Genomic DNA, 25,672 nt, shown 5'->3' on the forward strand with positions numbered 1-25,672 from the left:
AACTGAAAAATAGATGGCCTGGGAAATGTTAGGCAAAAAGAGAAACAAAACTGTTTTCATGACATGAAGAAAACTCAAGTCAGAATACGCCTAAATTACACCTTCATTAAAAGTAAAAATGTACTATAAAAATGTTTTTCCAGCTTTCTTTACTAATCCTTACTAAGCTTAGTCGTAGTATAGCAAGTTTTACTGAATTTAATTCGTGAGACAGGAATTAAGTCCCTGTAACTTTTACACTGAAAGAAATGTATCTCAGTTTAAAGGAGAGACGCTGTAGTTTTTAAAATGGTGCCTTTTCAGAGCCATACTTTGACTAGAGAGGAAGGGTGAATTGATTTCTAATAATGTATCCCAGTCAACACTCCAAGGCATTGTTCAAACCGAGAATGATAAAGCAAACTAGTTCTGGATCTGAACTATCAAGCAGCAAAATAAGGGGTCTAAATTGTCAGCCCTAAACTTAGGCTCTTCTGTAATACACATCTACAGGTAACACTAATGGCAGTTATTTGGAGCCCATAGACACAGAGTTTATAGATTTCTTGGACACAGGCTATCATGGAAGGATGTCAGGAGGCCAGTTTGGCTCACTGAGAAGAGATACTCTGAATATGTTACAGAGGTTCAAGTAGTATGAACAAGGCATTGATCTGTTTATTTTTGAAAGCTTGTCTCTAAAAACTGTAAATTTATTTTTCTCTTTAAAGCTGAAATATCTATATATACATACACATAAGTATGTGTTTACTTTTCTGGATATGAAGTGTGATTCTCTCTCAAGGACAAGCTGTTCTTAGAACGAAACACATAGTGGATTTACTTGGAAGTATCCGTCACTAACATTAACATTATACAATATTAACTACCACCAGCTGGACTGCCACCATGATAGCCATATCAGAAGACATTAATTTCTGTCTGTAGACAAACTAGAATGCCTAAATACAAAAGGAACTACATTCTCACCATAACATCATCAGACATTTAGTAGAAGAAACATCATCTAAAAAAGCATAGTCCATACATTTTAACCCAATAATTTGGGCATCAAATAACTATCTTGTGTTTGAATTGCATTGCAATCTCCCTTTTTTGTTGCTTTGGAAAAGCTTTTAAAAGCCTTTAAGTAATCTTGTTTGAAAAACTCAAAGCAACAGAAGATCTTGCATAATCTATTTTAAAGGTTGCTTAACAATTAGAAGTCCACATGATTTTAATTCATCTGCCAGGAATTTGATGTTGCTCTGTCCTTCTAGATGATACCTCCCTCTTCACCAAAAAAAAAAATAATTAAAAAAAAAAAAATCTTCCGCTACTCATAGGGGTTCTAAATCAGGATCAACTCACCTCTTAATTGATTTAGATTATTAAAAAGAATACATGCATAATCTTTAAATATTTTCTTTTCTTTTTTTAATAAAGAGAAAGCTTTTCTGGAAACACCAAAGCATTTTCAATTATATCTTAAGCTGCTAATATCAACTTCAAAAGAAAGCTATAGGGAATGTTTTAATAGGCTGATGATGCTTACTTGTAACATCCAACCACTTAGGAGGAGTTGGTCCTGTTGGAAGGTGTTTAGTCACTTTTGCTGACTCACTAATACAGTTCAAATGTTATCAACAAGATGCAAAGAACAAGGATTTGGCATCCTATTAAAAAGAGTGAACTTTGGGCAAGATGAAGCATTCTGAAAGAATCCACAGAAATAGAAATTTTCATTTTCTTGCCTTAGAAAATGCTAGGTGGGGATTACATGTAGCATCATTTTGAAATAACTTTACAGCTAATATTCCAGGTCTTAGAATAGGAATGTTCTGGGATAAGAGTTTAAGTTTTCTTTAGGACTCATTGATCACTGATTGCTAGTATTTCACCTTGGGGCTCTTGGCACTTGGACAGAAATGATTGACTGATTTTTTTAATCAGTTTCTTGCTTTCCTTAGTCTTGAGGCTAACTGAAATACCTCACGTTTTCCCCCTCAGTATCTGCTCTGGCCTTTGACATATTCAGTGGTTTAGTCCTTCACAATGACATTTGCTACATATATCTTGCTTAATAAACTTTGCTGTAGCTTTGCAATATAGCAGTTTACAATTTTACAAGTGCTCATTAGTTTAGAGATCCTGGAGAAGAGATCTGCTTGTAATTAAGTTATTTAAAAAAAAAGTGAACGCTCTCCTTCACAGAAACCCTATATCTAAACTGATACTAACAGAGGTTGTAAGCAAAGGTTTCAGTCCTACCACACTACCTAGGGTTTTCATTCATAATATCATGAGAAATATTTGATATATTTTACCTTTGCCAGAAATGAAAAAAAATCTCTCTGAAATACACTACATAAAATCATTTCATGATAACCCCTAAGACTAATGTGCACCTTGTGAGGAAAAGCATTTCAGGCAAAGACAATGGGTCTGATTTTAATTAAAATATCCTTTGAAGGACAATTTCCTGTACAACTATGAATGCTACACTGATTTTACATGGCATTCGGGAAGGAACCTAGATGCTCTGCACTAGATTATCTCTATGATCATGATGTTCATCTTCTAGAGACTGCATTCCTGTTTATAGACATTATTCACAGGAATGTTATCAGAAAGTTGGCCTCATGTTTTTGGCAGATAAATAGTTAAAATAATATTAATACCTCTGAGCTGGTTAGACAAAGCTTTACATTTCTCCCTCTATCTTAAAGTATTACAGAACTAAGTACAAAAGTGTTCAAATAACTTCTTTTATATAAGCTACAAGAGATATTGTCACGTCAGAAGTCAAACCACAACTCTTTCACGACTCTTAACAGTGTGTATTCTCAAAGTGTTTATGAATATACAAATTCCTGTAATTCCTAAAAGGTTAGTCCTTCCAAAGAAAATAAAGAACAATCTAAACTGTGAAATTTGCATGTTACCCTAGTGTTTTTAACACCTAGAACAGCTACTGAAATAAACCTTATTTAATGTACACATGTACGCGTAGGTGTATACCATATATATAAACACAAAATACATTAATATAAAATGTATACATATAAAAATGTAGATGTTTATATCTTTCACCACATATAGATTATATAGAATTCTTGTTCTATAGATAATATTTTACTATCATCACATTTTTGAGTTCTAGTTTATTATCCTAAAACTGACGGTAATTGCTAAATAACAAGAAAGGTGTCAGCAGTGTAAATATGAAAAGTATTAACTTACTTCACTGAGCATGTTGAAAGCTTCATTTAAAGCAATGTCCAGCATTCCAATTCCTTTTGCAAAAAGTTTGTCAAGGTGTTCCCTGAAATGCTGAAACACGAACAAGGTTTTATTTGTCAGTATATTGTTACAACATACATGTTGATATCAATGATTAAGGATTTCTAAATTCTTCTTTTGACCTACTACTTAAGCTTAAATGACTGCATACACTAATTTATAAACCACAGTAATTCCTGCTTAATCCTTTCGACTCTTGAAGTCACACTAAACTAAGGATGTGTTAGAATAATTATAATGCGAAGATATCACAAGATATGTTTTTGGCTAGTTATTCAATCAAATCGTTTTCCTTTGGGTTTTTTGTTTGGGTTTCTACCTAGGGATATCCATATCTTCTTTTCACTTCATAAAATTTTATAACAAGCAGTTCTTAGAGGCTGACAGGTCAGAATTCATCCTACATTTTCCTCTTTCCAAACATACGTTATTTCTCTGGATATGTCAGAAGTTTGACAAATTTCATTAATTTTGCACTCAACAAAAATATAGGACTACTATATAATACGTATATTAAATTGTAATTTTTTAGAGAAAATGTAAGCTATGAAGTACTAAGTAGCACATTTTCAAAACAATGTTAGCACTACTCTCCAAAAATAAAATGTTCAGAGGAGAAAAAAATTCTCTTAGGTTTATAAGAAGGAGCAATATATCATTAAAAACAGTATCACGAACCATGCTATCATAAAGGGACACTGTATGCAACATTAACAAACAAGTACTTCATTCCCCTGATTTTCTATGATGGAAACTTTTTTTTTTTTAATTTCATAAAATAAAAAGATATTACAGCAGTATATTGGAAGGCAGAGAACTTCCAATTTCATTATTATATTTCAGTAAGTTGAAACAGGAAAATTTACATCCTAGCCTTTAGGCAATTCTGAAGCCACAAAAAAAGGGCTGCTTTTTCAAAACAATTACTTCGTAGTGACCTAGTAAATGTGGTTCATCGCAGCTCAATACTTTGAACAGCCGAAAGGCACAGTATTGTTCGTCTAAATAAGCAGGGATAGCATAAAGGCCCATATGGCTACACCGCAAAATGGTTCTTTTTTTCCCCAACTTAAACATAGCTAACTTAAGTAAATACTAGTCAGTATCTCCATAGTGCTAGTAATTACTGTTTTAAATACATTTTAAAATACAATAATTAATTTGTAAGAAGAAAATGAGGACATATGTGGTGGGAAATAGCAGAGGAAGCAATGCTTTTGTGAAGTATCATTTCAGTCTCCACAACTGGATTAAAAAAGTTACCTCAATAGATTAGAGTAAGAGGAAAATTTTTATTTGTCAGTCCATTGGTCTTAAAGCATTATTATAGGCAAGAAAACTAAATCAAACTAATTATCTTTGTAGAAGAATTAAAATACTACTGCCCCTTGAATTGTGCCTTTCATATTTTTTACAAGTAATAATGAAAATAAGAATGACTACAAAATACCCAAATATTCAATAAATGCATCAACTTCTTGTTATTCTGTATCCAACTTGTCATTACAAAGTATCTCTGAAGTTTAGGTCCAAACTGATCAAAAGCCACATCAGCATATTCCTGACTTCAACTAATGTGGCCTGGAAATTGAGAGCGGCAATGCAAAGATGGCAGTTTCCCAGACAAGGGCTACTTCAACTGTCAGCAGCACAACGCAGTGTGTTTTCCATAGCTATTTTGAAACACAATAACTGACCAACAGTCAAAATCAGAGACTACTGACTTCAGGACTCAGGGTGACTTTAATGCATATGGCCATCAGTCCATATACAAAAGGATTACCTACAGCACAGGACTGTTACAGTCATTAAAGCTTTTCAGAAACTCAGAAAATACAACCGTTTTTCATGAAATATGTAACGTTCATACGAATTTAAAATTGTTCATTGCAATTCTTCAAAAACTAAAATATATCATGTTTATAAAATTCTCCAGGAAACATCTTAGCAAATCCAGTTTTACATATAGCTGATATTTTTAAACAGAAAGTGTTGTTAAAACAATTTCATAACATCAAAGTTCTGTGTTGACCAGACATTTTCAAGCTGCTGAAGCAGCCCTATGCTCACAGCCCATCTCTCCCAGATACATGGAACTCAGGTTACTTTACACAGATGCTTCCCTACTAACACAGGGATTCACCCCGAAACAGGAGTTCTCTGAAGATCGATAAAGCCAAATTTCAGTATTGGAAATAAGTTTCTAATCTTACCTTTTCATAAACCAGATATGTTAAAATAAATCTTTATTACAAATCATATTTCTCTTTGGAATACATTACTGCTTCATAATTAAACTAGAATTATTTTGGTATTAAAAAAACGGAATAGTTTATAATTTCTGAACATTTCAGAGACAAGTACTGTGCAATGTTTATTACAGCGCATATACATTATCAAGTATAAACATACAGCATAAACAGATTACCAAAAATTACTAGTAAACAGTATAATCTCTAGTGTATAATTCAGTTCACGTGATCTGTCAGGAGAACAAATATTTTTGTTTGCCATAGCTATATATATATACAGGTTCTGAAAAATACACTGTTGATATATGAAGAAATATAATAGTGACGTTTGTTTGATACAAAACAGTAAAAATGTTAAAAATCGATTTCATGCACTATGAATTTTAACAAACCAATGTTTTCTGCCTCCAGGCTTCAGAGTGAACAGATGCTACAAGGTGATTCTGCAAAAGGATTAAATAACTAAAATGCATGTGTGGTTTGGTCTTTGTTTGTCTGGAGGGGGTTTACGGGGTGTTTTGATTTATTTTTCAAACCAACTCCATTCTCTGTCTTGTCTTTGTTTTTTTTCCGAATTTCAGCACTTTGTACATCCACTGGAAAAATCACACAACAACATGCAAATTAACATTTCTTTTTTCCCTTTTTATCATACTGGATGCCCTGGATATGTGGCATTAATTGGATCCATGCCAAAAGAAATCATGTTTCATTTTACAGGCAGTACAAAGAATAGCTTCCTCAGATTGTTCACTCTACATCTAGCTGAGGTTGTTCATTACTAAACAATCAAAATGGACTGTTGTACTTCCATAGAGACTGAGGTTTTTACCCTTTTAAAGAGTGGTACCTTATTCTGACTTCAAAGGGCATACTATTGACACAACTATTATGTGTCATGCTGTTGTTTTAAGGAAAATTTATAAGAAAAAAATCCCAATCTCCAAATACTCATTTTTTCCTATTTCACATGTCCAGTCAGTACAGCAATGCTCTGCCAGTCATGCTATAGTGCCCCCTTTGTTACTGGAAAAGGCATTTTTAAAAGCATTGTATTCTTTCTGTATTAGAAAACCAAAGTTTCAAACTAGTACGCTTGCCCACATGTGTCTCCAACTGCCACTCAATAATTTTGTCCCTTACAAAAGCACTGCAAAACAGAAAAGTATATTTCAACTCTACTAGTAGTGAAAAAATGTCAGGGCAGGACATTAACCACTGAAACATCAATTTAAAGAAAAAAGAACAAGTGATTTTGGAGTCAGGTAACAAACACCTCAATTCCACTTTCAATACCTTTCAGAAATCAGATCCCAGAAAGCAGGATTCCCCTGCTCTTAAGTCAAAAAGCATCTTTTAAACTTTACATCTTAAATAGCTCTTTTTAGTAATAAACTGCATAGGAAATAATATTGGTTCATCTTAGCTTCTCTTTACTGTCCTATTGGAGCCCTTGTAGATTAGTATCTGAACTTCCTAGAGTCTGAATTGGTTATCTGTCCAACTGTGTGCCCAAACATTCACATGCAACTGTATGCCTAATTTCCATCTGCAATTACCAGAATGTGCAATATCTAATTGTGGACACAAATACCTAATTGACATGCATAATCTTGGTAATTCTGAATGCAAATTAGGCACACAATTATGATAATCAGACTCTGATGTCTGATTACAAAATTATAGGGCCAGAGCTCAACAGGAGAAGTTGTGTCTTATTACAGTGAGGAAGTATAGATGTGTTCAGCTGTGGAGGTATCTATGATCCATTTAGAAGTGGCTGAAAAACATGAGCTGAAGAGAGCGAGGATACAAATCTACTTGTGCATGTCAGCCATGACAAGGTCTTTGCAACTATCTACAAGGGTTCAAACCAGAACATCAGTGATGCATACACTCAGTCTTGTACCCTTGCATGCTGCTGATTTTGTCTGTTTATAAACACCATCCGCTGTCAAAACCAGAAAGTCCCAGTGATCCTAACATCTGATAATAATCCATGTATGCAAATCTAAAAGGTTCTCTCCTTTTGTTTTTTAAACTGTGTAAAGTTTGTTAGGACCCTTTAAGTCAGAAACAAACCAACAAATACATTTGATGGACCTAGAATCAGGAAACAGGTTCTTGTCCTAGGTATAGTTACAAATATGCTTATTTGAAGAACAATAGGATATACTGAACAGGGTATACTGACACTGTTCTTCCAAAGATGAAAAATAATATTCACACACCTATTTCTGCTTAAAAACCAGGTGGCCCAACTTGACTTGGACTATTTCAGAACTTAAATGAGAAGGAGCACGGGAAGATTTTTAATGGTCTTCATATTCTATGCTTCATGGGACAGTTATACAGAATATTAAAATTACACCACTTGCGTATAGCTTTAGCATAACTGAACAAGAGGATAAATTTATAACCATTATCATGACTGAACTTGGAGTTTCTCTTATAATGAGATTATTGAAAGCGTTTTTTGGTACACCCAGGTGTATTCACCTTTTCTAGCCTCACAGCTTAATCAATAATTGTAGGGATTTTGGATCATACTTGGTTAGATGATTACATTACATTTTCAGACTTCAGGGATTAGGGTAAAATTGTCTGGCAAAATATGATAGCAAGTCATATTTCTGTTACTTCTTTTTTCAGTTTCCTACTTCTGATTTATTAGGGTTTAATAGTTAATAAATATAAATAATTCAAGTTAAGTAATTTATTTCAACAAATCTGTGTGTGGGAGAGGACACGTATGATTTTGCAAAGATTCAGAGCACTTCTTCATGATTTGGAACATAGAAGAATTTAGGGAGGTAGAGGGCGCTATCTGAATACAGGTGAGAATCTGATGTTACTTTCCGAATTTCAGGTCATTGCAGGCAATTTAAAAACTCTTCTGAGATGAAGACCAGAAAACTGTGAAAACTGAATTTTTCTTCATGGCAGAAGCTCCCAACTATGTAGCTAAAATGACACAATGGTTTATCTAGCCCATAGTAAAGCTGAAGAATAATTTACTGATTTGGAGGCAATTCTGAAGAAATTCTGAGGCATCTCTTATCTTACAGGCTGTTCTAATGGCTTCACAAGGTTTATTCTCTGAGATTATAAAAGCTGACTGGTATCTATAATCACAACAAGACAACAAATTTTTACATTCTGGAAGTGAACAGAACCTGGTCACACTCCTAACAAACAAGAAAGAGTCCTGTGTCTGGGCAACAGTCAGGGAAATTTTTTGGCCTCCATTACAATAATATGAGGATATTCCATAACCTTCAAGGTTTTATTCTTTTTAAATAAGAAAAAGAAAGGAGAAGAAAAAAGTACAGCCATCTTCATTCGACATCTGAGGAAACAAACACATCTGAAAGCAAGTAATGATACATTAAAGCAGAGAACCCAGTTCCAATTCTCAAATGCCGTCACAACCATGCCATCTCAGACATATACAAAAAAGAGCAGACAAGTTGTCAGCTAACATAATCCCTAATGCCTGACATTCATGTTTTGGTATCGCTTCTTTTTACCATAGCAAACATTTACAGAATTTCACTGATGGATTTTTCCCTAGCATCGTAACAAACCTCGTCACAATAGTGGCGTGCTTGGCTCAAGTTTTAATTGGCACACAGTCTACAACACTTCACAGGCCGTTTTAATGCATCTTAACATGAGGTCACCACCTAAAGCCTCACAAATAAAAATACATCACCCAATATGTTCAGCTTGCTATGATCCTTTTTCTGGAAGATCTGAAAACCTGTTTGCCTTTATATTGTATTTCTCTACCACTGACAAGGTGGAAGTACACTGGAAGCGAGTTTACTGTTGTAAACTTCTGACCAAATCAAGTCCTTATCTCTTATCTTCCTACTTACCTAGCTAAACCAACCTCTTTTTTTATTCTATTTTAGGGCTTCTGAATTAGTTGAGTTATGCCCAACTTTCCATTTATACAGTTTTCAGCAGTTTTTATTACATCCAACAAAAGTTTTGATTTCCTTCTTGTTAAGGCAATATGCTACATAGTAGTCCCAGTACCCTGTACAGATACATTTTATTATAGCTTACTTGTGATTACCAAAAATAAGGTACCACTTATGATGAGCAGGAATACCCAAATTAGATGGGGTTACAGGACCATGGATTCAAGTCTAAGCATGCATGAATAAAGCATTTTCCACTGATTCCAAAGAGGGAAGTAACAGTTCACAGCTGATATATACAACAGAGTTTATACCGCTACACTGGAAAGCTATGATATTTGCTACTAATTGTCTGAAAAGGGTGAGCTTCCTACAGAAAAGCATTGTTAATGGGTTCAACATTGCTCCAGATTTCTCTGACAGTTTTAGTGCAAATCTTTGCTACTTCTAGTATTAGTTCCCATACTCATCCATGCATGCTGTAACTCCAAATGTTCCTGAGACATACTTGGCAAAGATTTGTCAGATTTGTGAAGATGAACTACATCAGTATATAAACCAGTAAAAAAAACCAACCAAACAAACAAAAAAACCCCCAAACAATCAGGAGGTATATGTGTGAGGTGGGAGAGTGATATTTACTGATGTGTCACAGGGAAGTTTACCCACATATACTAACAGTTGATAAATGTGTACTCACACCTGTAAAATGCATTTAAGCATCATCCCATTTAAAATCCATAGCCAGGGCAATTACAGGTTAGCTTGCCGGTGATGATTATCCAACCATTTGTGTTCCCCTAGCACGTTCATTGTCTTGGTAGACTGGATTTTTTTTCAGGAAAACAATCCTGAAAACAACGCTGAACAAAGAGCTCAAGATTCAATACACTTCAATTAAAAACAAGTTCTTGTTCAGTAAATTAGTTGCCTGGGGCTGCAATAGAAAACTTCAGACCAAATTTCAGTGGTCTGGGGCTAGCTGAAAGTTTTGGGGGTCTATAATGGCTAGCCAGTTTTAAAAAAAAGTAGATTTCAGTGAGACTTCATGTTTTGGGGTTTTTTAACAGCTAAGCAATGCAGTCAAAAATCTTTTTTGGAGATCTAACAGAGATGGATAGATAAAAATACACCTAAGTACTTTGCTTAAATAAAATTCAATATGCAAAATTTGTATTTACCAATCTCTTATTGGCAATTTCACTCAGCTTCATTGCTGAATCAGTCTTCTGGTTATTTAATTTCTGGTAATTGCATACAAAAATAAAAGCTCATTGGAAGTTATACACTACATCTGTCTATTTTTGTCATTCTAATTTACGCAGGGGTAAGTTCTTGATTTAGTTTGGAGTTACTGTGCCTATCTGTGCATCTAGAAGATGATACATTTCATCTGGAAACATTTACAGAGAAATGTCCTCAACCCATATATAGTACATTAAAACAACATATAAAAGAGGAATGTATATTGTAATATTGTTACTTTAAATCTGGAGTTACATTAAATCAGATTGTCATCCGATTCCTTTGGGGTAGGTAAATTGCAACATGGAGTTTCTCAAAGATGAAAACCTCTTGGCCCAAGAAAACTAGTATTAAAATAGGCAGTTCCACATGTTTGTAATTTGTGGAGAAAGTGCAGACGGTGACAGAATAGTGTCTGAACTATTTCCCACTCTTTTTCAAATTTGTGTATAGCAAATTGATACACTTCAAGGTAGCAGCTGTTTAATGCTAATGCCAAATTATAAGTTAGTCTGGTAAAATTCAAATATATGTTACGTATTTTATATTACTAAACCACATTTAGGATCACAGATTAATTTCAACCTCATTTATGCTACCCAATGTAATTATAGATTTAATTTTTGTGATAAACAAAACTTGAAGCAAGTTTTGCAAATTAGGGATAGCTTGCAACATTTTGAGAATATGTCTCCACGTATCTGAACTGAACCTTCAATGCAGGTATGTGCCAACACAAAAATTTTATGACAAATGCTAGGCTATGAAAAATTTTAGAAATAAGTGGATGCAACTTGATGCCTGCCAGATCACCTGAATTTATAATTATTCTTAAAACAAATTACTATGTTCTTCTATTGTAAAAATGAAAGCAGAAACACTATATGTTGGAAGAAATCTAGTACTGGGATGCCTACATCGTATCTTAGTAAAACTGGTAGCACATATATTAACACCACTCACATCACTCTGTCATATTTGAAGTTGTAAGTTTGTCTTTTATAAATACATAAACCAGACTTGATTCAATAAGGTTTCTCAAAAGGAGTATGCTTTCTGAAGTTGTATCTGACAGAAATTCAAGGTGCAATTAGATCCTCACTGCTCTGAAAACTACACATAACATAAGCTTTTACAGAACCAACAATTTTGCAGGAAAAAAAAAACTTGATCAAAACCTGTGGAAATTTCTAAACATACTAGCATCTCTTCCTTGTAGGTTGTTGCTAGCAGTAAAAAAATAAAGTTAAATGAAGATTTACAACTCAAGACTGCATTACTTTGCTGTTCTTGAAGCTGGTAGGGAACAGGTTTAGATGCTTAGAATCATCACTTCCTTCAATGTATCCTCTTTCTTAAAGAAAAGCATGTTACTTGATCAACGTGCTGGAGATTCAGGGCTGAAAACCTGTTTCCTCCAACCTTCATTCCTTTCCCATAACAAAAATGCATGAATATGTTAAATGTTTAAATGTTTAATTATATTAAACTCATTTGATGTCCTTTAAAAATCTACTGTAATGCACCAGACAGATATTTATTAGTGTAAATAGCTAAATACTATTAGCTCCTAATCAAGGAGCGATCTTGATCAAGTAACCCCTACAGGTTTGATGAGGCTTGTTCAAAAAAAAAAAAAAAAAAAAAAAAAAACCAACCCCACAAAACAAAACAAAAAAACCCAAACCCACAACACAAAACACTGCCTTCACTACGCCAATCACTATGAAATCTGTACCAAACTTCAAAACATGCATTTGGCTAAGTTGAAAGTTGCAAAGGTAAAAGTATTCATGCTATGTTTTCTTTTCTGTCTAACTGCTCTCTTTACTTAACAGAACAAATCAGGATCAAGAATCTTCGGCTAACTTGGGCTCCTAAAGCATATAAATTAACAAGTAAATCTAACTTGTCATCCCTTACTAAAATAGCTGTGAGAAGAGAGACCTAAAATATTAACTACAGGGGTAGGGAAGTAATAATTTAAGTAAAGATGCAACTGGAATGCAGATTGCACATTGTAGAGGAAACAAATGCAGCTTCATCAATAATACCTGGGTTGTCATTCAAAGAGAAATGCAACTTCCTTGCTCTGTATGCACTTTGTACAGATTTACTCTGTCAGGCCCACGTTCCTACCTGAAAGACAAAGAAAGAAAAATGGCGGGGGGGGTGGGGGGGGTGAAACGTGGGCTTTATAATATCTTTCCTGACACTTGGAACAGAAAACTGAGCCACATTACTCAAGGGAGAGTGTCACCACAGAGTGGATATAAGAGGGTTACAATGCTTTAAATGCTTTTTCATACTTTAATGAGAGTGGATTTTTTTTCTTTTAGGTAAGTAGTTCCCACACTGTGGTCCAGAAAATAATAGTAAGTGGTCTACAGCCAATGTGTGGAACTAACACTGTGTTTACTATACTGTTTTGCTCCCAAAAAAAGAAGAGATGTTGTGGAGGGGAGGGGAAAAAAAAAAAAAAGCAGCAGCAAGAGTCACACTGTTTCACTGAGAAAATGTGTAAACCAGACAGCTTTTTTTTTTTCCCCCCAAGACTAATTGGATTTTCTGAAAGTCTGGTTCTTTGGAAGCCTGTTAAATTCCCTGCATATTATGGAGAAGAATTTCTGCAATCCATCCCTGAATGTGAAAGAGCATGTTCATTTGCTACCCATAATCCCATTGACTATTCAGTACCAACACCATTAAGAAGCACTCGTTTCCCAGGCTGCTATATGCCCTAAGGCTGAAGCAGTTTCCTGTAGCCTACCCAAAAAAATCCTTATGCTCCATTCCCTGAAGATGCTCCCAGGTTTCATCTTACCTAGATAGGCTGTGCATGGGAACAGAGTAGGCTCTGGCTGTAGCCCAACTGCCTGAGGCAGCAGACTGCTGCAGGTGGCAAATCAAACTATTTTACTTATGCCTACATCTTGGAAAGCCAGGCTGGCTGCTACTGCAGCTGTGCAAGAGGTCAAGATGAGCGGGGCAGTGTCTGTGCTGGCAGAAGGGAACCCTCTCAGCAGAAGCAAACGCTACACTCTGCTGTCCTCAAAAAGGAGGACCTGATCTCTCCCCAAGTCCAGCCCTGGCCCCTCTGCCCCAAGTTAGTGTAATTTAACCCTATCTATTCTGCTAAGAAGCTGGTTTGCCCTCCAGCTCACTACAAATGAAGTGCAAGTGATAAGGATAGCCTAATCTTCTAGATTTTCTATTTCTTTGTTTTGTTAAAGTTTAGCGATTAAAGAAAACTCAATTCAAAGAAAGACATTCCACATGTTTAAGTGACATCCTCAGAGTAGAAAGATTCCATTTGAAAACATCTGAGCCTTATATAAAGACAGCAAAGTAATTCTTCAATAAATACTTTCAAGACAAATGTAGACTGGGGTACTGATCCTGTGAAAGCAATTTTTATCTGGAGTTATTGAAACAGCTGCTTTCCTCATGAGATAAAAAGCTCCAGTCAAACATCTCAAAGTAATTTCTTATCTCTGCTTCTAAGAACTGTTTATTTGTTACATGTGATGTCACATGAACCTAGCAAGATGCAGTTAACAAGAACTGGGGTTTGCGTCTGAGTATGTTGGGGGGGATTTTTTTTTTAAGGGTCATTTAATGGAAATTTTTTATATCGGCACTCATGTATTATGGTTTAAAGAAAAAAAAAAGAGAAATATACTGCCAAAATGGTAGGAATTAAAGTTTACTCAGAATAAATTAATAGCTTGGTAAAACTGGTTTTATGCATGCTTCCAGCAACAAATGCTGCATTAAGAAATACCTGTCCTTAGTAAGGTCAGGTGTATATATAGCAATATAAAAGAGTGGTAGAGTGAACTGTTAAAAATTCAGTTCCCTGCAATCATCAGCAACATATATCTCCTCTTTCTATGTAAGGGAAAACTATAGCAATATGAAATACCATTACAGCAATTTCTAATTGTTCCTAGCTAAAGAAAAAACATTCTAATGTATTTTAAAATGCTTGTATTTATTTTGGTGCTAATGACCTTACACTGGTAGTAACAGATGTGGTCATCCTTGCTCCCGTTCAATTGAGGAGAATATTTGACATTAAAAGATAAAGAATAAAAATTTCTGGAAGGAATATATAGTTATATCTTCAGACCTACGTTGGACTTCCAAAAAATCAGGCACATGTATACACATATAAACTGAAACAATGGCATATATTTTAAAACATTGCCTGTCAATCACCTGCTCTACTTTGCCAATACAGGAACTCATGGTTGTATGTTGATAATGGCTGTTTAAAAAAATACATATTACAGTGTTTGTCGCGATATTTTTCTTGTTCCTGTTTTATCATTTAATAGACAAAAGAAAGAGCTATTCTTACCAGTGAACACGCAAAGGAGTATTTACCTTGTAAGACAGGTTGAGAAAGTGTAATTTCATCTACTTTCGTCTGATATTACAATGGACACTTGGCAATTACACAGAAGAAACTACAGGAGAAGCCTGGTATATCTGTTAGACTCACAGAAATAAAAGTAACAGCCCAAATGATTAAATTCTTATGATGAGTTCCAAAACACAACTAAATACTCTGATAGCTCTTGACCAGTTTTGGAATGTGCATAGTAACAACATTTTAAGACATCTTTTTTCTATGGACCTGACCAAAAGACTATGAATTCAAGAGAAACTTTTCTAGGAAATCCAGTGAGTTTTTGATGAGGCCCCCAGGTAATTTTGCTGTGTCGGTATATTCACATCACACAGTATCAGATCTTACAACAATATCAGCTAATTCAGAAAGCTGTTTGTAACTACGAATTCAGGAGCATGATAACCAAATTACTCATTTAGGATTATTACGTGGTTGTCCATCTCCTTGACAATCTTTACTTTATACTCTGAGCTATAGTCAGGACAATTGCACTTTTGTGCCTTCCAGTGTTTAGGCAAATAAATTGTTAACTTCATTACCCAAACTAGAAAAACAGTAAGAACATATAAATTCACAGAAGTTAAGAAACAAATGAAGATTGACAAAGTCACAGTATATAAAAATGGAACTATTACATGCTACTATCTCAGGTTTATTCTCTAGTTCTGGCCTTTCAAGGAAAGAACAATAACTGGCTCACTAATATGAATAACTGGAAAAAAGGTCATATTTAGTTATTCTCTGAAACCTTGGATGTATTATTCAATTTGTAGGCAAAATAAAGCACAAAATAATAATAAAAAAAAATTTAGCTAACTAGAAATTATATTGAAGCTTACACTGAAGAACAAAATATGAAATTGTACTTAGCTATTTGGAATAATTGAGCACTGTTCATAAAATCTGAGCATCATCTGGGTGGCATAAAACCTTTTTGATCAATTAAACTAAAACGAATCTGACATTAAGTAACATACGGGTGTATGGTAATCTGCATTTTGATCAGTTGCAGGGTGATGGAAAGGTTAACAGTAGGATTAATTCCAGACAGTACATCTGGGCAATATATTTGCATCTTTAGTTTTAAGTCTAGAACTTGCACAGCTTTCATATGGCTCACTAGATGCACGCACAATAAAGTGCTCATTTAGAAAACTGCATCACAGTTCACAAATAAGGGTCTTCCACACAAAATTATTAGAAACAATTCATGTCATTCCTCATAGTAACCAAATGATATTTAGATAATCTAAGAATCAACAGTGGAGAACATCAAGTGTATTAAGGAAGCAGCCCATGAAGGATAATTCCTGTACAACGCAGGTGTATATGTAGGTAAAATGCAAAGAACTCATGTGACTAATACAATGGAGTAAAGTTCAGCATAACGAGATCAAATTCATTTTGTCTTGGTATACATAGAAAGACCTAACATTGACACACTTAGAAGTGCGTTTTCAGAGCTATGTTTTCTACTTCCTGTAACATCTCATTGACTTCTTCAGCAAAAATGAACTACCACACTATCCTGGTTTCGGCTGGGATAGAGTTAATTTTCTTCCCAGGAGCTGGTATAGTGTTATGTTTTCGATTTAGTATAAGAATAATGTTGATAACACACTGATGTTTTTAGTTGTTCCTAAGTAGTGTTTATACTAAGTCAAGGATTTTTCAGCTTCTCATGCCCAGCCAGCAAGAAGGCTGAAGGGGTGCAAGCAGTTGGGAGGGGACACAGCCAGGACAGCTGACCCAAACTGGCCAAAGGAATATTCCATACCATATCACGTCATGCCCAGCATATAAACTGGGGGGAGTTGGCCAGGATGGGCAGATCGCTGCTCTGGAACTAACTGGGCATCAGTTGGCGAGTGGTGAGCAATTGCATTGTGCATCACTTGTTTTGTATATTCTAATTCTTTTATTATTTTTATTATTGTCATATTATTATTATTTTCTTCCTTTCTGTCCTATTAAACTGTCTTTTATCTTAACCCACGAGTTTTACTTTTTTCCGATTCTCTCCCCCATCCCACTGGGTGGGGGGAGTGAGCAAGTGGCTGCGTGGTGCTTAGTTGCCGGCTGGGGTTAAACCATGACGCACACTGAATGTTAAGAACAATTCAGTGCTGAGCTGAAATTCTTCTGATTTGCCTTTAGTAAAAAAAGACAGAGAAGTATTTAAAGAAAGATGCAAGGCTGCTGCCCTCTCCAGCCATAAGCAAGACTCAGTATAGGTGGACAAGTCACTTTAAGAAGAGAGGAAGCTTTAGCAGGGAAGTTCTACAATAACACAAGTGGCTTATTTTAACAGGCCTTTCCCTCTACAAGAAACACAGGACTTTTCAACTATCTTATTTTATAATTTTACATGGCATAAACAATCTTACCTTACCCCTCTAAGAAGTGTGATGGAGTAATGCTTGCACAGAGCAACTGCATTTGGATGGCAGGGAATAAACTAAACTTCAAGCTGCAGACTCATACTGCAATCTCCCTTCAAATAAAACTTTCACTGAAATCACTGTAATTCTTTTTCTGAAAACTGCCAGCAGGATGTAATTAATTTGAACACTTTCACAGAACTTTCTTGAATGAATGCATTATTATTTAGACACACCTGTTTGGAATGCTAAATTTTTTTATCCACATATTATTATATTTATTTGCATTTGTTTTGAGATTTTGTTTCAACTTTAGTGTGAGTTTGACTTAAAAATGCAATCTTTTCCTCATCAATTTTTGGTAACAGAATGATAGTTCAATTTAAAGCAACTGAAGTATTTTACTTAAAGTAATTACTAAACTTTATTAACAGTATATTTTCAGTGATTTCTGTATTTTTCCACCAAGTTTAATCAATCAAATTGACTAGGAGGTTATTTCTTTTTCTTCCTACCGAGTCACATAAGACTCCTTTGAAATGGCATAAGGAGAATAATTAATAAATTCTAATAATGCAATGCGTTGTACTAGGAAAAGATCATTATAGCACATTGTTATGCACTGCATCCTATCTCTCTGCTGTTTTGTTACTTTCATTCCTTACCTCTTTGTTGGCTCTGTCTGCTTGAACTAATGTTCCATTCAGACACGGCTCTACATAGTGAAGTTCTTCATTATACTATAGAGAAAAATAAAAAGTATGATGAAAAATTTAATTAAAACCTTCGAAAGATACAATTTAATTTAATGATTTAGAACTACAGTGAAATCATGCACATAAAGCAAGAACAAAAGGATTCAGTTCATTTTTAAAAACTGGCTGTAGTATTTTTTTTCCTTTTATATAATTCTTAATGTTTCAGAGGTTCATAATTTTAAAAAGGAGCATTTAATTGAATGGATGCCAACGCTCAGGTGGAGTTAATGGGTACTATATACACCAGCTGCCACAAATATCCTTCAAGTTGAAATCTGGATAGTATTAAGAGGTCATGTTTGATACATCCGAGTCACAACTCCCAATTCTTTGCTACGGATAAAAAAAGTCCTGACAAATATGTGAGGCACTGGCTAACATTTTAGAAGGTTAATAGTGGAACAACTACACCAAAAAGTCTGTAAGCTTGAATCAATCCTGGACATGCCTGACAATAGTCAGCATTTCAGTCAAGCAGAGTACCTTATTATACGCTAAGTCATGAAGCTGTGACAGATCTTTAAGGAATTATCTGTTTATCTTGCAAGGTCTAAGTTAGATAGCCCAGTCCTATTTTCAGGAGCATCTTAAGCATTAAAAGAAACTAAGTCTCATCTGCAGGCAGTAGATCTTGCAGACTCATGGATGCTTAAGCCACTTGATTGAAAATTGGACTTGATTGTTTAAATCTTTTAAACCTTTCAACACAGGTCAAGTTAACACAGAAATACCTTCAAAAAGTCTACATTAGTTGTATAGATAGAGTTTTAACTTAATTCCTCCTCTCATTAATTTAATCTACCCTAGAAGTTATCACAGATCAAACTATAAGGCCTTTGCATTTAGGCTTTAAGCAGTTTCACCCTTTCATAGGCATTAAGTGAATCAGAACATCCATAGTAAACAATGAAAGATGACACGTTAAGTCAAGTCAAAAATAAGCAGGAAAAACATTTCATTAGATTAATACATGCATTTACTCCCTTATTCCTCCACCTCAGTGGGAATAAAAAAAGTCTTACAATGACTCATTACAGAATGCTGCTTAGATAAGGTTCTCTGTTACTGCAAGTTCTCACTGTCTCTGTCTGCCTGTAGCTCTGAATTGGTTCTACTCTCTTCAGTTTAACACCACTCCTTTCTCTACACATATGTCTAACCATAGACCCCTGGAACCTGTTCCACTTTGGACACCTGTCATCATCATCCATTTTAACAGTGCACTACTCGCCACACTCATAATTACATAATCACTGTTGCATTGGTGTCGTGGTTTAACCCCAGCCAGCAACTAAGCACCACGCAGCCACTTCCCCCTCCCAGTGGGGTGGGGAGGAGGAAAGGAAAAAAAGTAAAACTCGTGGGTTGAGATAAGAACAGTTTAATAACTAAAGTAAAAATAAAAATACACTACTAAGAATAATAATAATTGTAATGAAAAAGAATACAACAACAAAAAAGAAATAAGAAAAGACAAGGGATGCACAATGCAATTGCTCACCACCCACTGACCGATGCCAGAGCCGCAATCCGCACCTCCTGGCCAACTCCCCCCTGTTCATATATTGGGCATGACGTTCCATGGTATGGAATACCCCTTTGGCTAGTTCAGGTCAGCTGCCCCGGCTCTGCTCCCTCCCAGCTTCTTGCACACCTGCTTGCTGGCAGAGCATGGGAAACTGAAAAATCCTTGGCTTAAGATAAGTGCTACTTAGCAACAACTAAGACATCAGGGTGTTATCAACATCATTCTCACACTAAATCCAAAACACAGCACTGTACCAGCTACTACGAAGAGAGTTAACTCTGTCCCAGCCAAAACCAGGACAATAGGGAAGAGTGTTTAATTTGAACTGCATCAAGTTATTCTTGAGGCATAGTGCTAGACTCAGTTCTCAGCTATAAGGAAATACAAACCCAGAATAACTCCACTTACTATTGCTGGTTATACAAACTATTTACATCAGCATCAACATAGTAATTGGTTGGTTGTATAGAAACAAATAAAAATGCTCGAAAGATATTTACACATAATTTCTGCAGCAGATTTGCATGCTTCCCTAATTATTTTATTCCTATCAATATTATTCCAATATATGAAAGCCTGTGGACATGTCTATTGCTCCAAAGAGCAATATGAAACACAAGGCAAAGATTTCTAGAACACTTTAGAGTCACTGGGAGTGTCCCGTGTGCATCTCAGTGTCATAACAGTTTATTGATCTGATAAATGATGGACTTTCCCCTGTAGTTTCTCTCTTCAGACTGCTTTCCAATCTATCTCCTGACAGTCATTGCAAAATAATAATGCCAAATCTACACAGCATTTCTTATTATAGGCCAAAGTCAAGACCATATTCCATTCTATTGTAAAAAAAATATAGAAAATCTGTAACAGACACCAGTACACCAGCCCCTACTCCCAAGCTTTTTCCTGTCTTCACACAGTTTTTTTTCAGCATGTTCTTTAATCAATACACTTTCCAGTTAAGCCTGTTCTTAGCTTGATTTCTATAGCTGCCATTGGAAACTATATTAACATACGTACTTTTCTTTACATGATACCAAGCACAGTGTCTGTAATTGGCCAACATGCAATAAAATACTAAAGTCTACCTGTCTCTGAGTCATGGTCTCAGTTTCAAACATCTGCATGCAAGCAAACTCAGAATTTCCTAATGCTGTACTAATACCACAATTTTTTTTCCCCAGGCCTATCATCACCAGCAAATAGATGAAACAACTTCCTACTCTATCAGACCTTACATCTAAGTAGCATAATTTCAGTCCATTAGATTTCTATAAGATTTAACTACTATTTTGAGTAACTCATATCATCAGGCTGTTCGCACAGACATGTAGCTTGCATGTCTGCTCGCTGCACCATAACCCAGATAGATTCCCAGTAGCCTCCCACTATGCCTTTAGTGTTATTCAGTTGCGTAGTATAAAGGATGCCAACACTTTCACAGAGGACATGCTTTAAGTCTCCTAGCAGCCCCATCTTACAGAATCAACCTACTTCAAAAAAGGATGAATAAAATTGTTCATTCTCACACAAACAGCACAATTACATAGATGGCATGTGGACAAAGCACTTTCATTGTCACTATGAACATAAGAAAATGTAGATATTCATCCTTCTGAAACCCAGCCAAATTGTGACACTATTTGCATTTGTGGCATCTAATTCACCTTGAGATTATTACTATCAAAAATATTTTAAGTAATCTGCTATGTATGGCAGAAGAAACTGGATTATGCCAAGGTATGTAAATGAGTATTTTATGTAACAGTGTTCTATGGATAACAAGCATAAGCTGGAAGTGTTCTGGTTTTTAGCAGTTCTTCCCCTACTGTACAGATACAAATGAAAGCATAGTAAGAAAAACCTTTATATAAAAAGGTATAGCAGCTTCTAATGGTTTGAATTGCTGCAAGGGTGCATTTTTATGATCTATTTTAATTTTTATACTCTTTGCTAATTGTATACACTTTCTTTTCCTTTTTAAAAAACTCAAATATGAAGAGATGGAAAAATTCACTGGACAAAATTATTTCAGTTCCAAAAGAAATTCCCCAAACAGCAAACATCTGCCCCTCTAAGTCCATGAAAACTGTAGAATTCTGATGCAACATGTGAAAGCATTCAAGCAGTGTTTACTGCTTAAACTAGCATATCCACTTGATAAGATCTTCAGTACCACTGTCAGCTTCTAGTAAAATACCCAACTTGTGCTTCATAGCATATATTCGATTTCTTTGTCCTTGTCATAGGGGGTTTTGCAGTGTTATTGGCGATGCCTTTCTTTTAAGTGTGCCAGACCTTTAAAGCGGAAAGGGAAAAGATTCCACACCCACACACACACTTCCTTATCAGCAATTTGAACTCAGTTCTGCAGCTTTTCTATGACATTTAGAATTTGGTATTTAGTGAAATAGCTTCCTGATCTTGAATCAAAAGGGTGATTAGTAACTGCTGACTATGCCAGCAATACCCAGTATAGATCTCTTGTTAATTTACCTCAGTAAAAGCCTGCATTTTGCTCTTCAAGAGTCTTGCATTGCACTGTTTCCTTGTGTTTCCTAGTATTGCATAGTCCCATACTCCTATACTCTGGCATATGAAATCTTTGCATGTTATAGTTGTGACAGCTGTGATGCAATAGCTGAGAGTGCTAATACTGGTGCAATAGCTGTGAATAGCCTGTGTTTTACTGAAGGAGGGAGGGAGAGAAGTAAAAACCAGTTACCTTCCTTTCTGAGCTCCTCTTCTAAAACTACTACTACTTTCATCTCTCTTGTAATTTAAACCTTTGATGACCGTATTGAGTTTCCATGGCAAGGTTTTGGTAGTGGGGGGGCTACAGGGGTGGCTTCTGTGAGAAGCTGCCAGAAGCTTCCACTATGTCCGATAAAGTTAATGCCAGTGGGTTCCAAGATGGACCCATTGCTGGCCAAGGCCAAGCCAATCAGCAACAGTGGTAGCACCTCTGGGATAACAGATTTAAGAAAGGGAAAAGCAGTTACAGGGGAGTAGCAGTTGCAGTGAGAGAGAGGAGTGAGAAGATGAGAGGAACAGCTCTGCAGACACCAAGGTCAGTCTGAAGAAGGAGGGGGAGGAGGTGCTCCAGGCACCGGAGCAGACATTCCCCTGCAGCCCGTGGCGAAGACCATGGTGAGGCAGGCTGTCCCCCTGCAGCCCATGGAGGTCCACGGGGGAGCAGATATCCACCTGCAGCCCGTGGAGGACCCCACGCCGGAGCAGGTGGATGCCCGAAGGAGGCTGTGACCCCGTGGGAAGCCCGCGCTGGAGCAGGCTCCTGGCAGGACCTGTGGACCCGTGGAGAGAGGAGCCCACCCTGGAGCAGGTTTGCTGGCAGGACTTGTGACCCCACGGGGGACCCACGCTGGAGCAGTCTGTTCCTGAAGGACTGCACCCTGTGGAACAGACCCACGCTGGAGCAGTTCATGAAGAACTGTAGCCTGTGGGAAGGACTCACGTTGGAGAAGTTCATGGAGGACTGTCTCCCGTGGGAGGGACCCCACGCTGGAGCAGGGGAAGAGTGTGAGGAGTCCTCCCCCTGAGGAGGAAGGAGCGGCAGAGACAACGTGTGATGAACTGACCACAACCCCCATTCCCCGTCCCCCTGCGCTGCTCAGGGTGGGGAGGAGGTAGAGAAAATCGGGAGTAAAGTTAAGCCCGGGAAGAAGGGAGGGGTGGGGGGAAGGTGTTTTGAAGATTTGGTTTTATTTCTCATTATCCTACTCTGATTTGACTGGTAATAAATTAAATTAATTTTTCCCCAAGGCGAGTCTGTTTTGCCCATGACGGTAACTGGTGAGTGATCTCCCTGTCCTTATCTCAACCCACGAGCCTTTCGTTTTATTTTCTCTCCCCTGTCCAGTTGAGGAGGGGAGTGATAGAGCAGCTTTGGTGGGCACCTGGCATCCAGCCAGGGTCAACCCACCACAATGACATTGATTTTTATTATTATTTTATTTACTTAGTTACACTTATCTGTTTTATTAGTTCACATTATTTTGTCAGTCTAGTTATTTCTTTGCACAACAGGCATAAAATAAAATGAGTGGGCTAAAATCTGAACTAAGAGGAACCATATAGCTGGTTAGACAGCTGCTGACCTACATTGTATAATCAGATACTATTGGTATTCTGAAAATGTGAGATATATGTGGTTCTAGCACACCTACACAAGTAGTATACATTTATCTTGTCATTTTTCATAGTTATCCTTTGTCACATTTAAGCTGTCTGGAGCAAGGTCCACAGAAACAAATTAAATTCACATTTTGTTGTGCAACAATACACAGATAAAAGATTTCACGCTATATTAGGCATACTTGGATATCCAGTACAGCCCAACCTAAGATCCAACAGTGAAGCCAATCCAGAAAAGAAACCAAAAGAATTGGTATTTCCAAAGTTCCACTAGTGTTACCATGCACAACAAGTGGCACACAAGCACAGCCCACTGCTTGGAGCAATCATACAGAGGTTAGTTAGCTGTACCGAATCTGATTATTCAGGCAGGCTGAAAAGTAAGTTTATCCATAACCTATCCTGTATGACTACAAGAACTCCAAAGAAGAGACTACACAGAAACCATTTATAATAGAAAAATCTACAAATTAAAATCAGGGAACTATACTACTGTGCTTTGAATTAACAAACACTTTTATTCTAATCAATTTTGCTAAGATGGTGTGACTAAAGCATTAAAATTAATTTAACATTCTTGGCTCAGTTAATATTTCGTTAATTTAATGTAGAGTTTACATTTTTATAAAAGCATTTTAAAAATTTCAGCATTTGGTAAAATTAGTACTCGTTTTATGATAATATTGTTAATTTAATGCATGACTTGGAATTATACTTCAAAGTGAATTGGAAAAATATGCCTTTTCCCTTGTTATTGCAGGTACCTCTGTTCACGCACCAGTGAACTGACCTTAAATTTTAACATAGGCAGCACAAAATAGCTCTTGTATTTCTAACAATTTTTTGCAATTCAATCATCTAGTCCATCAATTTCAGATAGATTTTGCAACAACCTACCCATGAAAGCTAAAACGATTTTAAATATTATCCTTTTATGTTTATTCTCTGGAAAGACCTGCACTGAATTCTGCTTTCTGCTATATATACAGATAAAGTTAAAAGTATATTTAGTGAAAAATCAAATGGATATGAAACAACCCAGCTAATGTACTGCTAGTGGCTTTTCAGTTTTGTTCTTGGCTGGTTTTTTTTTTTCTATCCTACTGCATATTTATAAGTGTTAATTGAGTACTTAACAATGTTAGTATGTAGTGCCCATAACTCCCATTACAGTTAAGAATCCTAAACGTCTTTTTGTGTATGGAATACTGAAACGTATAACAACCACCTGAAAAGGAAATTGAAAAGCTTTTAAAACTTTTTGTACAGTGAAATGTTGTAAAGTGAGAATAAAAAACTACCTGAGTTGATGACCACAAATTTTGCACAAATGCTTTTCAGACTTCACTTTTCCATCTGCTAAGTTCTGTTTCCTCTTCCTTCACTAACATAGATACCGATTTTCTCAATGCTCAAGACTGTTGCTCATCTGTAAGTCCTCTCTCACATCTTTCATCACTATTTTCCTTGCATTTCCTTCATTTGCCTCAAAATGCAGGCATGCTTTAGGGTTGTCCCTTCTTGTGAGAATGAGAGAGAGAGAACTCCTTAACCTATTTGACTCCTAATTCCTGACCCAGTTCCTCAAGTAAGATATAAGCTCACTCAAACATTTGTCTATAGATAAAAGCTGTACGGGATTTTCAGTGCTTTCACACCAAGAAGCTTCTTGCATGGGCTTTGTTGTCTCATGTTTTGATCACTGAAACATCCTCTCCGGTCTTG

At 36.1% G+C, this 25,672-nt stretch overlaps 1 protein-coding gene across 1 annotated transcript in view; it reads right to left on the reverse strand.

The window, feature by feature from the left end:
• The window catches only part of CACNA2D3 (calcium voltage-gated channel auxiliary subunit alpha2delta 3), a 483,288-nt gene that overhangs the window by 243,636 nt on the left and 213,980 nt on the right, over positions 1–25,672 (reverse strand). Inside the window, exons 9-10 of the mRNA XM_050904793.1 lie at positions 18,172–18,246; positions 3,223–3,312 (exon numbers count right to left, since the gene is read on the reverse strand). Of these exons, the coding sequence (XP_050760750.1) occupies positions 3,223–3,312; positions 18,172–18,246 (165 nt within the window). The remainder of the gene's footprint in view (positions 1–3,222; positions 3,313–18,171; positions 18,247–25,672) is intronic.

This window comes from Gymnogyps californianus, chromosome 13, assembly GCF_018139145.2.
Source record: "Gymnogyps californianus isolate 813 chromosome 13, ASM1813914v2, whole genome shotgun sequence".
NCBI classification, from domain to species: domain Eukaryota; kingdom Metazoa; phylum Chordata; class Aves; order Accipitriformes; family Cathartidae; genus Gymnogyps; species Gymnogyps californianus.